This window comes from Coregonus lavaretus, assembly GCF_964263955.1.
Source record: "Coregonus lavaretus genome assembly, chromosome: 40".
Lineage (NCBI taxonomy): Eukaryota > Metazoa > Chordata > Actinopteri > Salmoniformes > Salmonidae > Coregonus > Coregonus lavaretus.
The window spans coordinates 3,013,563-3,039,614 of NC_140027.1; the positions used below are offsets into that span (position 1 = coordinate 3,013,563).

The 26,052-nt window shown below is 42.7% G+C and overlaps 1 protein-coding gene across 1 annotated transcript; it reads left to right on the forward strand.

Moving 5' to 3' along the window:
- The first annotated feature begins 660 nt into the window (after positions 1 to 660).
- LOC311113556 (jupiter microtubule associated homolog 1-like) lies at positions 661 to 10,663 on the forward strand. Its single transcript, XM_084156807.1, has 5 exons — positions 661 to 864; positions 2,342 to 2,484; positions 8,524 to 8,624; positions 8,805 to 8,832; positions 9,238 to 10,663. The coding sequence occupies exons 1-5, from the start codon at positions 809 to 811 to the stop codon at positions 9,384 to 9,386; spliced, it is 477 nt and encodes a 158-aa protein (XP_084012933.1). The 5' UTR covers positions 661 to 808; the 3' UTR covers positions 9,387 to 10,663.
- Positions 10,664 to 26,052: the final 15,389 nt, after the last annotated feature.

Genomic DNA, 26,052 nt, shown 5'->3' on the forward strand with positions numbered 1-26,052 from the left:
CGATATGAATGACAGGTCATCTACTGTCCCACTAGTAGGTCAGAAGGTTGATAATCACTGATTCATATCTTGATCCACTAGTTCATGATATGAATCCATGATTATCAACCTTCTGGCCTACTAACTAGTGGAACATGATATGAATAGGTGATTATCAACCATCTGACTTACTAGTGGGTCAGTAGGGCTGTTTACACAGGAAGCCCAATTCTGATATTTTTTTCAGATCAGGTCTGAAAAAGATCTGATGTGAAAATATCTGATATAATTGGTCAAAAGACCAATTAGTGGAAAAAAGATCAGAATTGGACTGCCTGTGTAAATGCAGACTAGGTGACCTGTCTGATTAATATAGTCAGATTTTTTTATGATTGTTCTCTATTGTATCGACTGATTGGTTCTGTATGGGGTGTAAAAACAGAAGTATTTGTCAGGAAAGGATTTATCTCAAAATGTTTGATTGTACAGGAAGGAGGGTTATAAAATCTCTAGATTCAGACATTATCATGTGGATCCTTTTTGTGTTGCTGAGGACCGTTCGCTTTTCCTTGAGCTCGCAGGTCGTACACCGATTCTCCAATCAAATGCATGATTTATGAGTCAGGAACCAATCAGAGTAACGAATCGTCCTTTTGTGGGTGGCAATTCAACGATGGAAACGCCCTCACGTTTTTTCAAAGCCGATTGATCATTTTGCTTGTACCGGGTGGAGTAAAACGAGTATGAGGTGGTGAATATTGGTCTAAAAACGCCAAAATCATCGTGTTATTTTGCAATAGCTTATCAACTCTTACTTGCCTGTCACAAAATGACGACGACAACTATATATTCAGGCATGGAAGCCGGAGCAAAAAGCAGCTCCAGGTAAGCATCATGTCAAGAGCCTTGCAGTTGCATTTTCAGCCAAATGTCAAATGATGCAGCCCTCCTCTAGACAGCTAAGTTAGCTAGCTAACCTTAGCTAGCTAGTGAACTCTAACTGTCAAACAATATACACTATTTTCTTAACTTGGCCGTATTAATGGAATTTTAAATTATTTGTGAGTGGATGTATTATCTGTTAAATGCGTCTGTGTCCACAACCACTGTTGATATTTTCCTCTCTTTGTATGTGGAACAGGCTAACTAACGTTAGCTTGCTAGCATTTAGCTAGTGAATATAGCTAGCGAACGTGCTAGTAGGTGTGTAAAAGCAAGCAAATGGTTCTCACTGATTGCTTGCCTTCAAAGGAACCAACATTCGTATGTTCTTTTATCAATGTAAGGTGCATGACCCTAGAGCCAAACATGAAACTTGTCGTTGGCTAGCAAATCAATGGCAGTTAATTTTATGGTTGGGTGGGGCCCCCTGTGGAGGATGCTTTTTCTAGCCGACTACTAGTATCCACTTTGCCAACCACGACCATGCAGCCCACGTTCATAATCAGATTTGCTGAAATTAAATATTCACTAAACATCTATTAGGCTAGCTACTTACTGACTTGCAAAACCAACTATGCTAATCAGACCTAAATTATCTTGCATCTGGTTGGTTTAGCCGGCTTGATTGAGGTTAATATCAGGCCGAAGCAGCTGCCCCATGTACAGAGGCAACTAGCTACAATGACATCTGGATATTTAATGACCCGCTGGTTGTAGTGTGCCTTTTTGGGCGAGTGGGCTGGGGGAACCTAAAATGTCTTATGGTGAAACTCGATCAAGTGAGCTTGCACCTGGTTTACACCTGGTTTACATTTATGCAAACACAAGGCATGCAAATGAAAAAACATTTACATTCTTAATCTTAGCAGAAGGTATTGCTTTCTATCATTATCTCTAAATGCAGAGAAGCTGCCATTTCAAAGATTCTTTCATGTTTTAAAAATCCTCAGGTTTGGTCTCCATGGTTTTATGTCACACCCATTTTTCATCCTATTCTAAGTCCTCGGCTTAAAGGTGGGTTCACTCACTGCAGGAAGAGATAGTGGAGCCAGCAGGAGCCCATCTCTAAAATGAATTCAAAGCATTTAGTGTGTCAGCATAGATTAGCTCCAGTCACTCAGTGTGTCAGCTAACCAGACCACTATAATGACAGGAGTCAGGAAGGCATTGAAAGGGCGGCAGGTAGCTTAGTGGTTAAGAGTGTTGTGCCAGTAACCGAAAGGTCGCTGGTTCTAATCCCCGAGCCGACTAGGTGAAAAATCTGTCTGTGCCCTTGAGCAAGGTACTTAACCCTAATTGCTCCTGTAAGTCGCTCTGGATAAGAGCGTCTGCTAAATGATAAAAAAAAAAAAAAAAAAAAGTGTAAGTTAGTCTAGTTATTTATTTTACTCAATACTTTTCTGATTACTTTGTCTCTTAGGGTCCTGCGCCCCCCTGGAGGAGCCTCCAACATCTCTTTCGGCAATGACGAGGAAAAGCCCCCCAATCGCAAGAACAAGATGGCCTCCAACATCTTTGCTGAACCAGATGACCCACATGCTCATCGGAGGAACAACCCACCTGGTAACCTATCACCCTACCACAGCCTCTTGTATAATACTTATACTGTACCTCTATAGCTGTCTGTAGCCTATGTAATGTATCAGAACTCCTCTATGTGTGGGTCCTTAAAGTCTTTCAATCTTAAATTAATTTATCTCAATTTAAAGGCCTTAAAATCCGTTTTCAAAGGTCTTAAAAGATGCGACTGAGATGACTACAGTGTTTCCGTTATAGTGCCGCTGCGTAATTGTTGCCACTGCGGCAATTATTATTATTTTAACATCAAATAATACTTGAGGCGCACTTTCAAAATGTTAGTTATCCAACCACATGTGCACCTATGTGTCTGTGCACGTCATGTGTGAGTCGGGCCGTTGCCAGAGGAGAGAGCAAGATGGCCTATACCAGTTTTTTGTTGGTATTTTATTAGGATCCCCATTAGCTGTTGCAAAATCAGCAACTACTCTTCCTGGGGTCCACACAAAACATGAAACTTGACAATACACAACATTAATAGACAAGAACAGCTCAAGGACAGAACTACATCAATAAAAATAAATAAAAGGCATATGTATCCTACATATCAATACATACACAAACTATCTAGGTAAAATAGGGAAGAGGTGTTGCTTTATCTGTTTTTTGAAACCAGGTTTGCGTTTCATTTGAGCAATATGAGATGGAACGGAGTTCCATGCAATAATGGCTCTATATAATACAGTACACTTTCTTGCATTTGTTCTGGATTTGGGGACTGTGAAAAGACCCCAGGTGGCATGTCTGGTGGGGTCAGAGCTGTGTGTAGGTTGACTATGCAAACTATTTGGGATTTTCAACACAATTATAAGAATTAGCCCTCTGACTACAATGAAGAGCAGGACGTGCCGCTCTGTTCTGGGTCAGCTGCAGCTTAACTAGGTCTTTCCTTGCAGCACTCGACCACACGACTGGACAATAATCAAGATGCAGAGCATGTCTTTATTACGGACAGACCTCTCCCCATCTTTACAACCATTTTAATCTGTATGTTTTGACCATGACAGTCTACAATCTAAGGTAACACCAAGTAATTTAGTCTCAACTTGTTCAACAGCCACACCATTCATTACCAGATTCAGCTGAGGTCTAGAACTTAGGGAATGATTTGTACCAAATACAATGCTCTTAGTTGTAGATGTTCAGGACCAGTTTATTACTGGCCACCCATTCTAAAGCACACTGCAACTCTTTGTTAAGGGTTTCAGTACTTCATTAGCTGTGGTTGCTGATGCGAATATGGTTGAATCATCAACATACATGGACACCCATGCTTTGTTTTAATGCCAGTGGCAGGACATTGGTAAAAATAGAAAAGAGGGCCTAGAGAGCTGCCCTGCGGTACACCACACTTGACATGTTTGACATTGGAGAAGCTTCCGTTAAAGAAAACCCTCAGAGTTCTGTTAGATAGCTCTGAATCCACAATATGGCAGAGGTTGAAAAGCCATAACAATGTTGTTTTTTTCAACAACCGGTTATGGTCAATATCAAAGGCTGCACTGAAATCTAACAGTATAGCTCCCACAATCTTCTTTATTATCAATTTCTTTCAACCGATCATCAGTTATGTGTCAGTGCAGTACATGTTGAGTGCCCTTCTCTATAAGCATGCTGAAAGTCCTATACAATTTGATAGACAACACTAATTAGAGCAGGTAAACTGAAAATTACTGACACAGACGTTGCCCTCTTCTTACGACGCAATTTTGCTTATCTTGGTGATTAGGCTACACAACATTTCTGCAGATTTCTTTGGGTTCTAAAACCATTATTTGGTCAACAGTAATGTGCATTATCCTGCTTCCTGCAATGAAAGTACACTACATGACCAAAAGTATGTGGAAACCTGCTTGTCGAACATCTTATTCCAAAATCATTGGCATTAATTTGGATTTTGTCCCCCCCCCTTTGCTGCTATAACAGCCCCCATTCTTCCAACAAAGTTGGAAGCACAGAATCGTCTAGAATGTCTATGCTGTAGCCTTTCCTTTCACTGGAACTAAGGGGCCTAGCCCGAACCATGGAAAAACAGCCCCAGGTCATTATTCCTCCTCCACCAAACTTTACTGTTGGCACTATGCATTGGGGCAGGTAGCGTTCTCCTGGCATCCACCAAACCCAGATTCGTCTGTCGGACTGCCAGATGGTGAAGCGGGATCTATCACTCCAGAGAAAACGTTTCCACTGCTCCAGAGTCTTAAAGGCGGCAAGCTTTACACCACTCCAGCAGACGCTTGGCATTGCGCATGGTGGTCTTAGGCTTGTGTGCAGCTGCTTGGCCATGGAACCCATTTCATGAAGCACCCGATGAACAGTTATTGTGCGGACGTTGCTTCCAGAGGCAGTTTGGAACACTAGTGAGTGTTGCAACCGAGGATAGAAGATTTTTATGCACTTCAGCGGTCCTGATCAAGTTGTTGCTCCTAGGCATTTCCACGTCACAATAACAGCACTTATAGTTGACCGGGGCAGCTCTAGCAGGGCAGAAATTTGATGAACTGACTTGTTTGCAAGGTGGCATCCTATGACGGTGTCACATTGAAAGTCACAGAGATCTTCAGTAAGGCCATTCTACTGCCAATGTTTGTCTATGGAGATTGCATGGCAGTGTGCTCGATTTTATACACCTGTCAGCAACAGGTATGGCTGAAATAGCTGAATCCACTAATTTGAAACGGTGTCCACATACTTTTGGCAATGTAGTGTTTAATTTTGTCAACATTTTTAAGTTAAAGGTTCTGATCTGTTGCATCAGACTCATTGCTTTTAATGTTTATTTTTATATAGCCTAGGCCTACTGGTTGCCTGACTTTCTATCTTAATGACCAAACCGGCTCCGCGCGTGCATGTTGATTGTCTATCCCTACCAGATGCGTTCGACACCCAGGTTAAAATACCACAACCAACTATATTAATTTGGGGACAGGTTGAAACGCATATAAAACGTTCACTGACATTTAGCTAGCTAGCTAGCTTGCTGTTGCTAGCTAATTTGTCCTGGGAGATAAACATGGGTTGTTATTTTACCTGAAATGCATATTTCTGCATATTTTCCAATTATCTTTATAATCTTTATAGAATTTTGATGGTTGTTGGCAAACAACTTTAAGGTGCGTTACCGTCACCAACTGGACTGGAGTGTGGACCTCCATCTTTCAATCACCCATGTGGGTATGTGCTCGTTATGACCAACGAGTAGATGGGAGAGGTGGGACATGCAGCGCGTCAAACGGCTAAAATAGAACCAAGTTCTATTTTAGCGCCTGGCTACGCAGAAGTCTGACGCGTGTGATCAGTTTGGTTGAAATTAGTGAATAACATGTACATTTATTTTGGTCAAATATAACCTATTTGTAAAACCTCTTAAAGTTGATTTTGTAGCATAAAGTGGGCATTTGATATTTGCAAATGTGTTAATGCTGTCAGTTCCACTTTAAGAGCCAGCCATAAATATACTACTTTTTGCTAACTGGCTCATTTCTGGAGAGGAATATTAGCAGGTGTGGTGTGTGCAGACGTCACAATTGGTATTAAATTGCATTCCAAGTGGCATTATAAAGGTCTTAAATTCAACTTCATGGAACCTGCGGATACCCTGTATGTGGGATGCAAGTTGCAACTTCCTCCACAAGAGGGCAGATCATGTTCATGTTTGATGCTGTGATTCAAGTTCGCTTCCCAGATATTATGTGAAAAGCTCAATCAACATGTCAGCTTGCTTAGTCACAGGTCACCTTGCTTAGTCACCATATGTTTGGTCACCATGTGTAGGAAATGGCCAATTAACTCCTCCAATCCATAGTCACTACATTAGATCTTCCACTATTGATCTTCTGTTACTGACACAGTTCCTTCCTACACTGAATCCCAGCAGGACTGAGTCTGAGCCATGCTGAAATATTTATGAGGATCTCTGCATTGCCTGCAGTGAATGCTCCCGTGTCAGGCCTAGTGTTCCGGGAGTAGTGGGAGGACCACAGCCATGTCCTTGTTTGATCAGTTCCCCATCAGTTTATTGGTCGCGTACACAGTTTAGCAGATGTTATAAGCGGGTGCAGTGAAATGCTTATGTTACTTGCAGTAAAAATCTCAAACAAGTACACATAATCAGAAACAAGAAATCACAGATGTCAGAACAATCCAGTTAACAACCTAAATAATACTATCCGTAATCCAAATGCAAACGATGCGTGTATATACACCAGGGATTCATATTTTCCTAAAAATTGACCAAGTTTCAATACCGGGAAGAATTTATATTTAGCCCGAGAAATACCGCAAAAATGGGAAGTGCCCATATCAAGTGTTAAAAATCAAAATATGGTCACTATGCCAAAGTTTTCCCAAAATAAGATTGTCGCTATGCCACATTTCCGGTTTGGCTGCGTCACTATATATTTTGAGGACATTACTTTCCCAGACTTCCACAATGCTGTGTTTTTTTCATATGGGGTGCTTGTGCCGTAACGTTGTCTCTGTTTGCCAAATGTGGAATGAAAGCGGTCAAAGCACCCTGTACTAACCTAGTCCTCAAAAACATAGCGCTTTCAAGAGGATCTCATTGTGGTGGAGTCTGGCGTCATTAAGTCAGTTCATTACATTACACTGACTGTTCTATAGACAATGGACAGCCCTTCTCTCAAGGGCTCTTTGTCTGAAACCTATTGATGCTGCTTGTCATCTCTTTGTTTCTGTTGATAGTGATATTGATCGCATGCTTTTTAAGTAATACGGTGATACACTGAACAAAAATATATATATATATCAAATGCAACATGTAAAGTGTTGGTCCCATGTTTTATGGCATGCTGTCTACAGGAATGTCCACCAGAGCTGTTGGCAGATAATTTAATGTTAATTTCTCTACCATAAGCCGCCTCCAATGTTGTTTTAGAGAATTTGGCCTCACAACCACAGACCCCATGTATGGCGTCGTGTGGGCGAGCGGCTTGCTGATGTCAACGTTGTGAACAGTGCCCCATGGTGGGGTTATGGTATGGGCAGGCATATGCTATGGACAACTAACACCATTGCATTTTATGGATGGCAATTTTTAATTCCGAGATACTTTGACAAGATCCTGAGGCCCACTGTCAAGCCATTCATCCGCCGCCATCACCTCATGTTTCAGCATAACGCATGGCCCCACGTTGCAAGGATCTGTACACAATTACTGAGAGCTGAATGTCCCAGCTCTTCCATGGCCTGCATACTCACTAGACATTGTGCATGTTTGGGATGCTCTGGATTGATGTGTACGACAACGTGTTCCAGTTCCCACCAATATCCAGCAACTTCGTACAGCCATTGAAGAGGAGTGGGACAACGTTCCACAGGCCAAAATCAACAGCCTGATCAACGCTATGCGATGGCGATGTCGCGCTGCATGAGGCAAATGGTGGTCACACTAGATACTGACTGGTTTTCTGATCCACACCCCTACCTTTTTTGAAACAATAAATAAAGATCTGTGACCAACAGACTCATCTGTATTTCCAGTCATATGAAATCCATAGATTAGGGCCTAATTACTTTATTTCAATTGACGGATTTCCTTATGAACTCTAACTCAGTAAAGTCTTTGAAATTGTTGGATGTTGCATTTTATATGATAAATCCAACTGACTTATCTGATTTGCAGCTGTTGAGTACGGGAGTTCTGCATGTTGTCTGAAAGGTCAGGTGGGGAAACTGAGTGGTTCTTGGCTTGCCCCCAGGCAGGGTGTTTAATTGGAGTGTTTCCTGTCTTTGTGGCTGTGAACTCTCACTCTTCCTCCAAACTTCAGTTTCTACGTCATAACTCGCAAAACCTTGTGATTTAGCAATAAATTCATAAGCAGTAGGGTCAATCCATGAAATGGCCAGGCTAAGCAGTTTTAGTTTCTTTCTACTTGATTAGATGAGGTGTTTGGCTGCTTAGAACTATCAAGCATTTCAAATGTTATCACTTCTGTCATGAGATGTCCGTAGATTAGAATGTAATTGTGCAATATTAATTGTGTGAATTCTGTATATCTACAGGTGGGAAGCCAACTGGAGTGCTGTGTGGAGAGCCCTCGGCCCCACTGAGGAGATGTGCTGCCCAGTCCTCCTCCAACAATCATGAAGACTCCAACGCCGGGGTGAGATGGCTCAACGCTGTGTTTGTGTGTGCGGGGGACGAATCTGGAAATATCCCATGTTAACATTTCCTCAAAGTTAAACAATGGGCATTTTCTTTCACTTTGCATTCATGTAGTTGGCCTACTCCTTTCTGTTGTGTTTTCTAATAACTTATGTCCTTTTCCATAATCTCCTCTTAGAATGGAGACAATGACATGGGGAATGCTGGTGAGGACAATTTTGATTAATTTCTTGCTAACTTCCACTGTTAAACAAGTTGTCCAGATTTAAGACTACATATTCATGTCTGTAAACTTCTAAGAAGGTTAATTTTACTCACAATAATGCTAGTTAAATCATAGCTAAGACATAGGAAAAAACATGATTTTAGTATGGTTTGTGGTGTTGAAATGTTGAACACTTATAGTGTTTGTGTATATTGTGGTATTTGTTATTACCAGATGTTTAAAAGCTTCAAGTGGCAGTATTACCACATGTTTGAAAAATGTATGCACTCACTTAACTATAAGTCGCTCTGGATAAGAGCGTCTTCTAAATGACTAAAATGTAAATGTAATGTTTAAATGCTTAAGAGTCTCAAGCATGTTATCCTGTCTCCTTTTCCATGTTTAGATAACGCTGTGGAGGTAGAGGCCGTTCTTGCTCCAGAGCAGAGGGAGGAGGCGCCCCAACCGTCAGCAGGTGCCTCCCAGCCCGCCGCAGGGATGACGTCAGGCCGCAGGAATCCCCCAGGGGGCAAGTCCAGCCTCATCCTGGGTTGAGGTCCCTCTCCTTCCTTCTCTTTCTCCAAACTCCTTTTCTCTTTTTAAAAAGAAGAATCCCGTTCATCTGTGAGTCCAGGAATTCCGTCCCGTCCTCTCCCTCCCTCCCTGAGTCCATTGTTTTGATACCCCCTCTTTTTTAATTTTTTAAAGAGTTTTTTGACAGAAGCACTTTATGTACCTGATCCAAGCCCCTGGCATCTGTAGTGCTGTAGTCACAGGCCTGCTGGTCAAAGGGCATGAGGTTTAAGTTGTCCCTCACTCCATCCGGTGTCAATGGCAAAAGCTCTGATGCGCGATCGATAAGGTTGAGAGAAAAAAAAGGGAAAAAAATGGATGCATATGAAGTTGTTGCTTTTGCACTGTTCATTGTTTGGCAAAAACTGCATGCACACCTGGTTTGTTCCAAGTCCGACTCAACCAAAACATTTTGGTGAAGCCTTTGTTAAAAAAAAAGGAAAAGTTTTACTGTGAAAGTTATTTTATTTTTAAGGTTATGCTGGACTAAATTGTGAGTCATATTAATTAATTGTTGGGATACATGATTTAGTGTTGCATGAAGTTTGAACTTGAACATTTCTATGGAAACTAAAATCCACACGGGGGAGCCAAGCTATCAAATCAAACACTGGCGTCGTTATTTCTGAAGACTAAATTCAGAGAATATGTTCAGAGAATGGGCATTCTAATGTCATGAAATGGAGAATCAGTTTTCAGTTTTGTATTGTATCTGTTGTCCTTACAAGTCAAAGTTATAACTTCAGTGCCAGTTTTGAGTGATTTTTATGATTTTCTTATTTTAATGGGAAACTTTCTCAACAGCTAAATTATGCCTGTTTGTGTATGGTACTCCATCTGATAGAATGACAAGTGACCTTATGACAACTCTGCCTGGTTCTCGTTTTGCCTATTATTATTTTTTATTCTCGATGTTGGACAAAATTTGGTACGTTAAGCAGTGTCCAGAGTTCTTGTTCAAACTTCTGTCATTGTCTCTGTTACTGGTCTGATGCCTATCTTACTGTCTGCCTTGTACAGGAAAACCTGTGGTTCAATGTATGTATTTACATACACAGGTCAATTTAGTTCAAATGTCATTTGAATGAAATTGCACACATGGCTTTAGTGAATTCATGTTGAAGTGCTGTTCTGAAGATGTTGAAGGGTCAAGATGGGCTACATGACCGTTACTTGTTCATCCGAATTCATGCAGGTTTGTTTATCACTGTAAAAGTCGCAATGAATATTGGCACAAATTAAATGTCACTTTTGACCATACAGGGCTACGTCTTTATTTCTGATGACTATGGAGCAGTTGGCTGTGAATTTATTCAATGACCTAAATACATTTATTAATTGGGTGGTTCTAGCCCACGGGTATGACAAAACAGTTATTTTTATTACGCTAATTACGTTGGTAAGCAGTTTATACAGTAATATCAATAATGCACCTCAGGGGTTTGTGGTATATGGCCAATATACCACGGCTAAGGGCTGTGTCCAGGCACTCCACGGTGCGTCGTTCTTAAGAACAGCCCTTAGCCGTGGTATATTGGCCATATACCATCCCCCCTATGGCCTTATTGCTTAATTACATTGACTATTTAATACTACTGTATATATATTGACTGCAAAATGCCCTGGCTGTGGCTGAATATTCTGTAGTGCAAACGTGTTGCCAAGTGAAAGTGGTGGCATTTCGTTGCAACATTCCTTTTCAATCATGGTCGGACTGCTTCAACATTTTTGAATAGCCTACCGCCAGTTGTTCCATCCCGGCCTCCTCTTCCTCCCTCCCCTACTCCATGGTTGTGATCCCCCCCCTTTTTTTGTTGTTGACAGAGGCACTTTGTGTCTGATCAAGCCCCTGGCATCTAGTGGTGTAGTCACAGGCCTGCTGGCCAAAGGGCATGTGTGGGTGGGGTACCTGAAATGTCTTCTGGTGAAAATTGATTAAGTGAACCTGCACCTGGTTTACATTTATGCAAACCTAGAGTGGGTTAAAAACTAACATTTTAATTCTTAATCTTGGAGGGTATTGCTTTGTAGCATCTCTAAGAGAAGCTTCCAGTTCAAATATTATTTTATGGTATAAAAATCCTCATGCTTGGTCTCCATGGTGAGTGTCTGTTTTGGGTGGATTTTTCCTTTTAAAGGTGGGTTCACTCACTGCAGGAAGAGATAGTGGAGCCAGCAGGAGCACATCTCTAAAATGAATTCAAAGCATTCTGTGTCAGCATAGATGAGCGAGCTCCAGTCAGTCAGTGTGTCCGCTAACCAGACCACCATAATGAGGTTGCCCTCAATGGAAATTACTAGTTTCATCAGACTAGATGGATTTGCCTGGCTACCCAAACTCCTTTCTTCGGCCAAACGCTACACCACGTCCATGGATGTTAGTTTCTTCTCCGCAATGAGTCTGGAGCTGAGTACCTCCCCAACGATTTCTAAAATGCAACACATTCTAACCGTTCTGATTGGTCCCAGAAACCGATGGGTTGGGCCAGAGCCAGAACAAACGTGGATAAAGCGGCATTTTGAAAATTCGTCATTGGCTTTGATAATCTGATTGGTTAGAGATGATCCAATCGCTGATGACTTTGTTTTGTACAATAACCCTTATTTTGAAGTCACCACAAATTAAACGATGGCAGTCTCAGAATAGGGGGTGGAAATGGGGGACTGGTAGAGTGATCGCATCCCTCCAGGAGGCAAGAAAGATTATGATGCGAAAAAGTGGAATATATTCAAATGGAGTCGTTTAATTGGATTTCGGAGGAGGAATGGAGGGAAAAAGAGTGGATGAAGAGAATGAGGGAGGCAGAGGTTGTCTGAATCTGTTGAAGATGGTGGAAAAGAGGGAGGAGGTATCGAAGAAGATTGGTGTCAAGTGCAAACAGTGAGCCGTACGCCAGACCGAGTTCTGGAGGTGAGGGTGAGTTAATTGAGGTGGAAGGTGTGGTGAAGAGCTTGGAACCCGAGCCTGGTATCGATGGACATGATAAAGAAGAATCTGGTCCAGTAGAAGTGACATTTTGGGATAAAGTGGATCCTTGCCTTTTGGTGGATCCATTTGTTGTTTCAGGGTGGGGGGGAAAGGAGTTTTAATAATAATAATAATAATAATAATAATAATAAGTTTTGAGCAGTTGAATCAGTGAAGGTAACCTGTAGTGGACTTGTGATATTTGTTTGTGTTTCTTCTCAACAGAGGGAGCGGGTGCTCCATGTCATACAACTTGGGTGAAGATCTGTATCTTGCTTAGGAATAGGGCACCATTGAAGGGAGTGATGTTTGGGGTAGCATGAATGTGGAGGTGGAGCAAATGACGTTTTTTGTGACCCCCGCTGTTTGGTGCGACGCAGACACGGTGGTGAACGTGGTGAAGCAGAGGAGTTGCTGTCAGTCCTTTTGAGTTTTGAGTCAGAGTCTTTACCCGACAAAGTCATGTTAGGATATATCCGTTATCCTGTTAGAGCTTTTGTGCCGAATCCACTGCAGTGTTTCAGGTGCAACGGTGTGTAGGAGCAGTGTGTAGGAGGGGGATTCCAAGATGTGGGAAGTGTGCAGGAGGGCCTGGGACAGAGGATTGTGTTGTTTTGGTGGATAAACTTGTGTGTGTCAACTGTAGGGGTGCCAGAGTCCAAGTGGTGCAGAAGGTGGTGTATGCTGAGGCACTGAATAAAGTAGAGGAGGATGGGTCAAGGGTGAGGGATCCTGAGAGGATCCCTGTGAGTAGTAGATCTGTGTCAGCACAGAGGGATAGGCCAACAAGTGATATATGCTTCAAGGTTGGCTTCTTAGCGTTCATAGCAATGGTTATGAACTGTACCGCAGAAATGGAACTTAAATCACAGAAAATAGATGTGGTGGTGGCAGCTGCAGAGAAATATTTGGGAATACGAGATTTTACTTCAGAAGCGTTACAGGGTGTGTTCAGTGGTGATGTCGTGTCCTCTCAGGCCGTTGGCATGGTGCAGGAGCAGATAGGGTCAAAGTAGTGGAATGGGGTAGTGGGTTTATGAGTGTAGGGTTAGTTGGAAGGGTGTTATTTTTTATTTGTTTTACATTTAAAAGTTTCCTCTTTCCCCATTTTGTATTACAAAGTATAATGGATTTATAATGCAACATATTAAATGCCAACTGCCGTTAAACCCCAAAGAAGAAGAAGATGGCAGTCTCAGACTGAAGAATGTAGCGAACCTAAAGCAGCAGAAGAATTAAGTTTGAGTCGTCAGGCAATAGATTGATTGGTTTTCAGGTTGGTCAATGGACATGATACCCTTTGTCCTGTGCAAAATTTCAGGTCAAAAAGAGTATGACATTATTGCTGCTCATAGCATTGAATGCAAAGGAAGCCAGCGAGCATTTGGTCTCCCTTGATAAAAATAAATAAATAAATAGCCAATCAATCAGCGTTGAGCTAAACTGGGTGAGCTCAACTGTGAATAGTCCTGGAGCACCAAAAAAAGTGTTAAGCGAAGCCATTTTGGATTTGCCTTCACATCAAAAGCATAACGTCATTTACAGAAAAAACTTGAATTATTGTGTCGTTTTCCTCTGGGGCTAGCTAGCTAAAAAATATTCCCTTTCCTAAATTAGCCATGGATGGATTTGGAAGGGATTTGGACTTGTGGTTTTACTTCATTCTCCGTACTGGCTAATGATTATAACGCCGGTTCTGATCCAACCATAAATTCATACATTGTGCCCCTGGCCTGAGAGGATGGAAGTTCAATATGTAGTAGGCTAACGTTAATTAGCTAGCTGGCCCGGCGCATCGTTGCCAATGAAAAGAAGTTAGGCTAGCGAGCAAGCATTTTAGCCAGGTAGCCTAGGACAACAAAAACTAAAAGTGTGTACTGTATGACAGTCATGAGTTTGACACACCTGCTCTACAAATAGGGTGAGTCAACATATGTTTTTTCTACTTGCACGTATTTACACACATACACACACATACACACCACACACACATTATATTTAAATGTTGAAGTTGAAATGGTGCTGGAATAGTGGAGGCAGCCCCTGTTTTCATTTCGACTTGCGGTAACTCTCTGTGGTTCTAAATCAATGGTAGTTTAGTAGTCCGAAAATGTTGGAAACATTAACTTGCTTGACCATGCTGTAGGTTAGGGGTGTCAAACTCATTCCATGGAGGGCCTAGTGTCTGCAGGTTTTTGGTTTTTCTTTTCAATTAAGACCTAGTGTCACGCCCTGGCTCTGGGGACTCTCGTATGTTGAGCCAGGGTGTTATATTCTATGTTTGTATTTCTAGGTTGGCTTGAGTGACTCCCAATCAGAGGCAACGAGTGTCAGCTGGTTGTCTCTGATTGGGAGCCATATTTAACTGTCTGTCTTTCACTTTGTGTTTGTGGTTTCTTGTTCCTTTTGATTTGTGTTTGTGTCGAAGGACTTCACGTTTCGTTTGGTGTTGTGTTCGCTGTGGTGTACAATAAAATAAATATGTACGCATCTCACGCTGCGCCTTGGCCCGCTACTTTTCAAGACGACCGTGACAGAAGAAACCACCACGACTGGGTCAAGCAGCGTGATGAGGAGAAAGGCTGGAATTACGAGAAGTGGAGAGAGAATTGGACGAGAACCATGGAGGCCTGGTCCACGGGGGAGAGACAAGCCCAGAAATTTTTTAGGGGGGGGCTCACGCCGTGGACGACGGGGCAGCAGGAGTACGGGATAGAGTGGTGCAGAGGGTTGGCAGAGAAGGCCGCCAGGTTAAGGGGGCCACTGGTCACAGAGGAGAGGGAAAGTGTGGAGGCACGGCGAGAGGTACTGGGGTGTGTTACCAGTCCGGTCCGGCCCGTTCCTGATCCCTGCGTAGGGCCAGTGGTGTGTGTCCCCAGTACGGTCCGGCCTGTTCCTGTTCCTCGCATCGAGCCTGTGGTGCGTGTCGTCAGCCCGGCCCGGCCTGTTCCTGCTCCCCGCACCAAGCCTATGGTGCGCGTCGCCAGCCCGGCCCGGCCTGTTCCTGCTCCCCGCACCAAGTCTGTGGTGCGTTTCGTCAGCCCTGTCCGGCCTGTTCCTGCTCCCCGCACCAAGTCTGTGGTGCGTTTCGTCAGCCCTGTTCGGCCCGTTCCTGCTCTCCGCACCAAGTCTGTGGTGCGTGTCGCCAGCCCAGTCCGGCCCATTCCTGCTCCCCGCACCAAGTCTGTGGTGCGTTTCGTCAGCCCTGTCCGGCCTGTTCCTGCTCTCCGCACCAAGTCTGTGGTGCGCGTCGCCAGCCCAGTCCGGCCCATTCCTGCTCCCCGCACCAAGTCTGTGGTGCGTTTCGTCAGCCCTGTCCGGCCCGCTCCTGCTCTCCACATCAGGCCAGTGGTGTGCGTCGTCAGTCCAGCACGGCCCGCGCCTGTTCCCCGCACCAAGCCAGGGGTGCATATCGTCAGCCCGGTCCGGCCAGTGGCTACTCCACGCACCAAGCCAAGCCAGGGGTGCACTTCGTCAGCCCGGTCCGGTCCATTCCTGCTCCACGCACCAAGTCAGGGGTACGTATCGTCAGCCCGGTCCGGCCAGTTGCTACTCCACGCACCAAGCCAGGGGTGCGCATCGTCAGCCCGGTCCGATCCGTTCCTGCTCCACCAGTGTTCAGTCCAGCTCCGGCCAGCAGGGCCAGACCGGATCAGGGGCGCTTTGGGGGGTTAGAGAGGGAGTGGGAGTCATGCCCGGAGCCGGATCCACCGCCGAGGCGGAGTGCCCACCCGGTCCCTCCCCTGTTGTGTTTGGTTGGCGCGGCCGGAGTCCGCGCCTTTGGGGGGGGGGTACTGTCACGCCCTGGCTCTGGGGACTCTCGTATGTTGAGCCAGGGTGTTATATTCTATGTTTGTATTTCTAGGTTGGCTTGAGTGACTCCCAATCAGAGGCAACGAGTGTCAGCTGGTTGTCTCTGATTGGGAGCCATATTTAACTGTCTGTCTTTCACTTTGTGTTTGTGGTTTCTTGTTCCTTTTGATTTGTGTTTGTGTCGAAGGACTTCACGTTTCGTTTGGTGTTGTGTTCGCTGTGGTGTACAATAAAATAAATATGTACGCATCTCACGCTGCGCCTTGGCCCGCTACTTTTCAAGACGACCGTGACACCTAGACAACCAGGTGAGGGGAGTTCCTTACTAATTAGTGACCTTAATCACGGTGGCAAGGCATATGAACTAAGAGGTTATAGAGCAAACAAAGGTTGTTATATGCCATTTTCTTCCTGGCTTGTCTTCCCCGGTGATTTTACCCACACACCGCTACTGAGGCCTTGTGTGCCAGGTGAAGTGGGAGGACCATAGACCACAGCCACATCCTTGTGGGAGCAGAGCTGTTCTCCCATCCCTATGATTAGCTGCGGACGACTGCATTGTCAATGAGTCCCCCACTTGTACATGTTTAAAGACTTCTAATTGCTCCAGCAAGTTGGGCTGTTTTGATGAGCTAGTTGTGTGGGGGATAATAAGCTAGCAGAACTACCGGGTGCAATGCCACAACTGATGTCCTCAAAATATAATTTGTTTGGAAAGTGACTCCCCCAGACTTCCACAATGCTGTGTTTTTCATTTGGGGTGCTTGTGCATTTGCGTCGTCTCAGTGTGCCAGATGTGGATTGAAAGCAAGCAAAGCACCCTGGACTAACCCAATCAGTGCTTTGAGTCTTCAAAAACATAGAGCTTTCAGGAGGATCTCATTGTGGTGGAGTCTATAGTTATTATGTCAGTTTATTACATTACACTGACTGCTCTATGGACATCAATGGACAGCCCTTCTCTCAAGGGCTCTTTGTCTGAAACCTATTGAAGCTGCTTGTCTCTTTGTTTCCATTGATAGTGATATTGATCGCATATGCTTTGTCGTAAATAATACGATCAGCGTAAATAATACGATGATATATGATGCGATAAATCCAACTGACTTGAGTAGGGGAGTTCTGCATGTTGTCTGAAAGGTCAGGTGGGGAAACGGAGGGTTTTTTGGCTTGCCCCCAGGCAGGATGTTGAATTGGAGTGTTCCCTGTCGTTGTGGCTGTGAACTCTCACTCTTCCTCCAAACTTTAGTTTCTCCCAACCCCTTGTGATTAAGCAATAAAAAATTAATAAGGGTCAATCTGTGAAAGGGCAAAGCTAAGTAGTTTTAGTTTCATTCTACTTCATTAGATGTGGTGTTCGGCTGCTTGTAACGCTATCAAGCATCTAAAACTTTATCATTTCTGACATTAGACAGGTCCGTAGATTAGAATGTAGCCCTCTATCACTTGGTGATTAGCCAGACAATTCACGGGGAATAAATGAGAATCAAACAATGTTAATTGTGTCAATTCTGTGTATCTAAAGGTGGGAAGCCCACTGGAGTGCTGTGTGGAGAGCCCTCGGCCCCACTGAGGAGATGTGCTGCCAAGTCCTCCTCCAACAACATTGAAGACTCCAACGCCGGGGTGAGATGACGGCTTAACACTGTGTGTTTGTGTTTGTGTGTGTGGAGGTGATAAATCTAGAATTTCCCATGTTGACATTTCCTCAAAGTTAAACAATAGCCATTCCTTGTAGAGGATTTTCTCTTTCACTTTGCTTTCATGTAGTTGGCCTACTCCTTTCTGTTGTGTTTTCTAATAATTTACTATTTTCACCTTAATCTCCTCTTAGAATGGAGACAATGACATGGGGAATGGTGTGGACAGGTTGTGTTTTTCTTGCCAACTTCCACTGTTGAGGAGTATTTTTCTCCGCTCTGCTGACTAGTATTTTTCTCCTCTCATACAGGAGTAATAAAGGCCTACTGCAGTAATTTTCTATAAAAAAACATATATTTATTTATCAGGGAGTGCTGCAGCACCCTCAGCACCCCTGTTTCCCACGGCTATGTTGAAATGTTAAATATTTATAATGTTTGTGCATATGGGCTTGTTTCTGTGTATGTTATTACCACATGTTGAAATGCTTAAGTCTTAAGCATGTTATCCTGTCTCCTTTCCCATATTTAGATAACGCTGTGGAGGCAGAGCCATTCCCGCTCCAGAGCAGAGGGACAAGACGCACCAGCCGTCAGGAGGGGCCTCCCAGCTCGCCCACACGGATGCCGTCTGGCCACAGGAACACCCCAGAGGGCAAGTCGGACCTCATCCTGGGTTGAGGTCCCTCTCCTTCCTTCCCTATCTCTCTTTTTCTCCAAACTCCACTATTCCTATTATCAAAGAAAAAAGAAGGATCCCCACCCGTTCATCTGTGAGTCCAGGAATTCTGTCCTCCTCTTCCTCCCTCCCTAAGTCTATTGTTTTGATATCCCCTCTTTTTAAATTTTTGTACGAGTTTTTTGACAGAAGCACTTTATGTACCTGATCCAAGCCCCTGGCATCTGTAGTGCTGTAGTCACAGGCCTGCTGGTCAAAGGGCATGAGGTTTAAATTGTCTCTCACTCCATCCCTGTGTCAATGGCAAAAGCTCCGATGCGAGATCGATAAGGTTTAGAAAAATACAAATAAAAAATGGATACAATGAAGTTGTTGCTTTTGCACTGTGTTCATTGTTTGGCAAAGACTGCATGCACGCCTGGTTTGTTCTGAGTCCGACTCAACCAAAACATTTTGGTGAAGCCTTTGTAAAAAATAATAAAAACACTGGCGTCATTATTTCTGAAGACTAAATTCAGAGAATATGTTCAGAGAATGGGCATTCTAATGTCATGAAATGGAGAATCAGATTTCAGTTTTTGTATTTTATCTGTTGTCCTTACATGTCAATGTTATAACTTTAATGCCAGTTATGAGTGCCCAGGTGTTTTTTAAAAGGGAAACTTTCTCAACAGCTAAAGTATTCCTGTTTGTGTATGGGACTCCATCTGATAGAATGACAAGTGACCTTATGACAGCTCTGCCTAGTTCTCGTTTTGCATAATCTTTTAATTCTCGATGTTGGACCAACAATTTGGTACGTTAAGCAAAGTATCCAGAGTTCTTGTTCAAACTTCTGTCGTTGTCTCTCTTACAAGTCTGATGCTTATCTTACTGTCTGCCTTGTACAGGAAAACCTGTGGTTCAATGTATGTATTTACATACACAGGTCAATTTAGTTCAAATGTCATTTGAATGAAATTGCACACATCGCTTTAGTGAATTCACATGTTGAAGTGCTGTTCTGAAGATGTTGAAGGGTCAAGATGGGCTACATGACCACGTAACTTGTTCATCTGAATTCATGCAGGTTTATCACTGTGAAAGTCTCAAGGAATATTAGCACAAAGGAAAATATACATGGCTATGTCTTTATTTCTGATGGGAATATTTTTCTGTGTAGTTATTCAATGACCTAAATACATTTAGTTTCAGTTTCAGTTTGACTATTTAATAATAATACTATATACATGAACTGAAAAATACCCTGGCTGTGGCCAAGTGAAAGTCGTGTTGTAACATTCCTTTCTAATTACTGTCAGACTGTGCGTCAAAGTTTTGAATAGCACCCTTTCATCTGTGAGTCCAGGAATTACGTCCCGTCCTCCTCTTCCTCTCTCCCTGAAATTTGGTACATTAAGCAAAGTATCCAGAGTTCTTGTTCAAGCTCCTGTCATGGTCTCTCTTACAGGTCTGATGCCTATTTTACTGTCTTGTTTGTCCATGAAAACCTGTGGTTTAATGTACACAGTGTACAAAACATTAAGAACACCTGCTCTTTCCATAACAGACAGACCAGGTGAATCCAGGTGAAAGCTATGATCCCTTATTGTCACTTGTTAAATCCACTTCAATCATTGTAGATGAAGGGGAGGAGACAGGTTAAAGAAGGAGTTTTAAGTTGAGACATTTGAGACATGGATTGTGTATGTGTGCCATTCAGAGGGTGAACGGACAAGACAAAATATTTAAGTGCCTTTGAACAGGAGCGTTTTGTATCAAAAATCACAGATAATTATCCGACATGCGCAAAATGATTCGGTGAGAGGAAGGCAATGTGGGCGTCTTGTCATTTTCAGTTTATTGTCCCAGCTCTACCACAGCCACATCCTTGTGGGATCAGCGGAGCAGACCTGTCCTCCAATCCCCATGCTCTGGTGCAGACGACTGCACTGTCAGTGGGTCCCCTGCTCGTGAATGATAGATTGAAGACTTCTAATTGCTCCAGCTAGTCGTGCAGGGAATAATGAGTTACCAGAACTATTTGTCACGGATGTGACACTCCCAGACTTCTACAATGCTGTGTTTTTCATTTGGGGTGCTTGTGCCTTTGCATTGTCTCTCTGTGTGACAAATGTGGAATGAAAGTCAGTGCTTTGAGTCCTCAAAAACATAGAGCTTTCAAGAGGATCTTATTGTGGTGGTCTGGAGTCATTAAGTCACAGACACACAAATATTATACTAACCTCTTACCATTACAATAACAGGGGAGGTTAGCATTTTTTTGCGGGTGGCGTATGATATTTGTGTGTCTAACTTTCTCACTCATCATTATTCACGATTTATTCAGGACTATCCATAATCATGGTACCATCCACATTAATATAGAATTGTTTAGAAACATATTCTAAAATAACAATACATTATTTACTATTCATTTCTATTGGGCACAAAATAATCTGAAACACAACCAAAACAAACAGCAAATGCATCCAACAAGTTTGTAGAGTCACAAGCTTGACGTAATCATTCCTTACTAGGAATATGGGACCAAATACTACTTTCAGAGCTCAATGTATTTTGAACTGGAATAAATCCTGAATTTATTAAGAATGGCCACACAATTCCAGTCAAAATAGAAGATTGTAAGAAGTACTGTAGCCTAACAGTACTATATCCAACTGAACTCCATTTGTTGCCACTATCATGCAAGTTTTCAAACTTTTTGACCCGCTACCCCCAAAAAAGGAGTGGTACAAAACTTGCGACCCGCACACACATGCACGTGTGCACACGAACATGCACGCAAATGTAGCATTACAGCCATAAATGTTGATGCATTTTCAAAACACAAGACAGGCTACAGAAATAAACTGTGTTTTACAACTACATTTGGAGCAGAAATTGATTCATGTTAGCATTCAATGTCAACTAGGGATATATCATGTCACTTCTCTGGAGTCCAGAGCAGGCAAAATCATACAACCAACTTTTAGCGGAAGTTGCAGGATCTGATGGAAAGCATGTTCTGTCTGAACCGCACCATCACTTTGGAGGGCAGCCTGCCTACATCTGTCTTATGTAACCATACCAAGCGTAGCATATCATACAAATTTGAGTGTCCCGATTTACATTTCCTATGGTATGTCTAGTGTATGAGTCCAGGCTGGCCAGCCCAACCTGGTCTCAGAGCATTTAGTTTGATTATGTATGTACATTTGAGAACCTTCATTTAGCATGACATGTTACGTTTCGTATGGTATTAATTTGTGGATGTCCATCGCCCATTTCGTATGATATGTTACGAATTACAATTCTTATTATATGTTACAAAATGCAAAATATGTTACGAATTTGCAAAAACGTGTAATAAGTAACGAATTTGCAAAACGTACAATATGTTACGAAGTTGCAAAACGTATGATATGTTACAAATTCTAGCTAGGTTGTTAGGTGGCTAACGTTAGGGTTAGGGGAAGGGTTAGCTAACATGCTAAGTAGTTGCAAAGTAGCTAAAAAGTAGTAAGTACAGTGGGGAAAAAAAGTATTTAGTCAGCCACCAATTGTGCAAGTTCTCCCACTTAAAAAGATGAGAGAGGCCTGTAATTTTCATCATAGGTACACGTCAACTATGACAGACAAATTGAGATTTTTTTTCTCCAGGAAATTACATTGTAGGATTTTTTATGAATTTATTTTCAAATTATGGTGGAAAATAAGTATTTGGTCACCTACAAACAAGCAAGATTTCTGGCTCTCACAGACCTGTAACTTCTTCTTTAAGAGGCTCCTCTGTCCTCCACTCGTTACCTGTATTAATGGCACCTGTTTGAACTTGTTATCAGTATAAAAGACACCTGTCCACAACCTCAAACAGTCACACTCCAAACTCCACTATGGCCAAGACCAAAGAGCTGTCAAAGGACACCAGAAACACAATTGTAGACCTGCACCAGGCTGGGAAGACTGAATCTGCAATAGGTAAGCAGCTTGGTTTGAAGAAATCAACTGTGGGAGCAATTATTAGGAAATGGAAGACATACAAGACCACTGATAATCTCCCTCGATCTGGGGCTCCACGCAAGATCTCACCCCGTGGGGTCAAAATGATCACAAGAACGGTGAGCAAAAATCCCAGAACCACACGGGGGGACCTAGTGAATGACCTGCAGAGAGCTGGGACCAAAGTAACAAAGCCTACCATCAGTAACACACTACGCCGCCAGGGACTCAAATCCTGCAGTGCCAGACTTGTCCCCCTGCTTAAGCCAGTACATGTCCAGGCCCGTCTGAAGTTTGCTAGAGTGCATTTGGATGATCCAGAAGAGGATTGGGAGAAGTCATATGGTCAGATGAAACCAAAATATAACTTTTTGGTAAAAACTCAACTCGTCGTGTTTGGAGGACAAAGAATGCTGGGTTGCATCCAAAGAACACCATACCTACTGTGAAGCATTGGGGTGGAAACATCATGCTTTGGGGCTGTTTTTCTGCAAAGGGACCAGGACGACTGATCCGTGTAAAGGAAAGAATGAATGGGGCCATGTATCGTGAGATTTTGAGTGAAAACCTCCTTCCATCAGCAAGGGCATTGAAGATGAAACGTGGCTGGGTCTTTCAGCATGATAATGATCCCAAACACACCGCCCGGGCAACGAAGGAGTGGCTTCGTAAGAAGCATTTCAAGGTCCTGGAGTGGCCTAACCAGTCTCCAGATCTCAACCCCATAGAACATCTTTGGAGGGAGTTGAAAGTCTGTGTTGCCCAGCGACAGCCCCAAAACATCACTGCTCTAGAGGAGATCTGCATGGAGGAATGGGCCAAAATACCAGCAACAGTGTGTGAAAACCTTGTGAAGACTTACAGAAAACGTTTGACCTGTGTCATTGCCAACAAAGGGTATATAACAAAGTATTGAGAAACTTTTGTTATTGACCAAATACTTATTTTCCACCATAATTTGCAAATAAATTCATTAAAAATCCTACAATGTGATTTTCTGGAGAAAAAAATTCTCACTTTGTCTGTCATAGTTGACGTGTACCTATGATGAAAATTACTTGCCTCTCTCATCTTTTTAAGTGGGAGAACTTGCACAATTGGTGGCTGACTAAATACTTTTTTTCAAATCAGATTGATTATTTTTACAAATCTAATCCAGCAGACCTGGATTCAGTCAACCAGAGTTCACTGTCAATTCTACTAAATAGAAGTTCTAATTACCATCTGTGTGTGTATACACATTTATTTTCTCAAATATCAAATCCAGAGGAAAAGGTTAGCTATGCTAGGTCAAAGTCAGTATCAGGGCATTTCTCTTGTTCCAACTTCATTTTCTGCAGAGTAAAGTTTCTGATTATTTTGATATCTTAAAATAAACACACATACTAAAGCGCTGTTCTAATCTAAATATAATCTTAATTTACTTCCCATTGCTAAAACTAATTTGTTTTGGCATCAGATGGATCATTTTTATTTGGAAATTCCCAGCCAGGCATGTACATTTTTTTTTTTTTTTTAATTAAAAGGCAGGTCAGAAAATACAGTCAAAATGGCTGCCGGAGGTGAGAAACACAACTGCAGAGGCAGAATGTTCTGGTAAGAAGATATTATGACTGCACTGAATCATGATAAGAGGGAGCATTAGAGACAGATTGGAGACTATCAGCTCTGATTTGTCAACTAGCGCAGGTAGTTACAACTCCACTATCATTATTTCATTATTAACCTTGTAATGTCTTAGAGTCTCATCAGATGACAAGCATACTAGGTTAAGCAAACATTGAAGATCTTCTGGATTCATGTTGAAACATGCATGGATTGTTTCTTACCCAAACCAAGTTTTCAAGTTTCAAGGAAGATGCTCAGTCAGATTGGCCTGATCTAGGGCAGTGTTAGGATTCTTTGATCTACTCCACTCTTGTGATGTTGTTCTCTCATTATAAGGCTGACTTTCATTGTGCTCACACGTGATAAAGACGTCGTAAAAAGGCCTATGCTAATAAAAGTAGACTAGACTAGATTGAGGCTGAATTGTTTACAATTATCAGGGTCAGGATGAGGTAATAAGGGAGACTGGCAGGTTTTGGACTTGGCCCTGCTTTCACAAAGGATGACATCAAAAACATCATTCATACACACTGTGTATACCAACCACGATGGCAGAACGTACCTGCTGAACGTACAAACGGGATCTCAAATGATGCCTTCCCTTCCTGGACTCCATTGGTGTTGTGCACTGTGCATGAGTATTTTGTGGAACCACTGTATGTAGCATTCAGAACTGTTAGTTTACTGGAGAGGCTAAACAGTTTGTCGTCGGTCTCTTTGGCCACCAGTTCAGCACTCTCTGTGCAGTTTGTGCCAAACTCGTCAAACCACCAGATCAACCCTTTCTGGTGCCCGCCTGTAGAGTTGCAGTAAATGGTCACATTCGTGTTCTCTTGGATGTTGGTGTCAGGGAAGGAGCTCATGGTTGGAGTTTTGTACTTAGCTGGAAGAGAGAGAGAGGAAGGGGAAATTATATTATACATGTGGGTGCTATTTGGTACATCAGTAGTTATACAACGTCAGTGGGTAAACATTGTCTAGACGGACTTTGCACCTTTTCAACGTCAATCCAACGATTATAACTTGGAATGAGATTACAGTAGGAGTGATTTTAATAAACTGGAATGACCTTTCTTTTATCACTCAGATGTTCTAATTGAGTCTGTGTACATTATTTGTAAACACTGATTGCATGCCATGGGCAGAATGGCATTATGGAGGCTATTTGTGGACGTTGTACTACTGTGTACCATTTGAGCACTGTCATTCTGAAACAGAAAGTAAACAATGCTCCTGCTGTGCTGTCCAATCACACACTTACAAATAGATCTGAACTCCCACAGATAATATTCCAGAATAAACATCCTTATCAACTTTATATCATAACTGTATGAAATTGGGTGTGTGTGACAACAATGGAAGTTCAATAGAACTTCATTCCAACGCATTTCGGCATGTGGGCATCAAATCAAATCAAATTTTATTTGTCACATACATGTGTTTAGCAGATGTTATTGCGGGTGTAGCGAAATGCTTGTGCTTCTAGCTCCGACAGTGCAGTAATATCTAACAAGTAATATCTAACAATTTCACAATATATACCCAATACACACAATCTAAGTAAGGAATGGAATTAAGAATATATACATATATGGACGAGCAATGACTAAGATACAGTCTAATATTATAGAATACAGTATATACATATGAGTTGAGTAATGCAAGATATGTAAACATTATTAAAGTGACTAGTGTTCCATTTCTTAAAGTGGCCAGTGATTTCTAGTCTATGTCGATAGGCAGCAGCCTCTAATGTGCTAGTGATGGCTATTTAACAGTCTGATGGCCTTGAGATAGAAGCTGTTTTTCAGTCTCTCGGTCCCAGCTTTGATGCACCTGTACTGACCTCGCCTTCTGGATGATAGCGGGGTGAACAGGCAGTGGCTCGGGTGGTTGATGTCCTTGATTATCTTTTTAGCCTTCCTGTGACATCGGGTGCTGTAGGTGTCCTGGAGGGCG

Bases quoted from the DNA above. Each gene is read 5' to 3' on its own strand.
- LOC311113556 (XM_084156807.1), top strand. From the start codon at position 809: ATGACGACGACAACTATATATTCAGGCATGGAAGCCGGAGCAAAAAGC. The intron at 8,625-8,804 runs GTGAGATGGCTC...ATCTCCTCTTAG, and splicing joins ATGAAGACTCCAACGCCGGG to AATGGAGACAATGACATGGG. The intron at 8,833-9,237 runs GTGAGGACAATT...TTCCATGTTTAG, and splicing joins CAATGACATGGGGAATGCTG to ATAACGCTGTGGAGGTAGAG.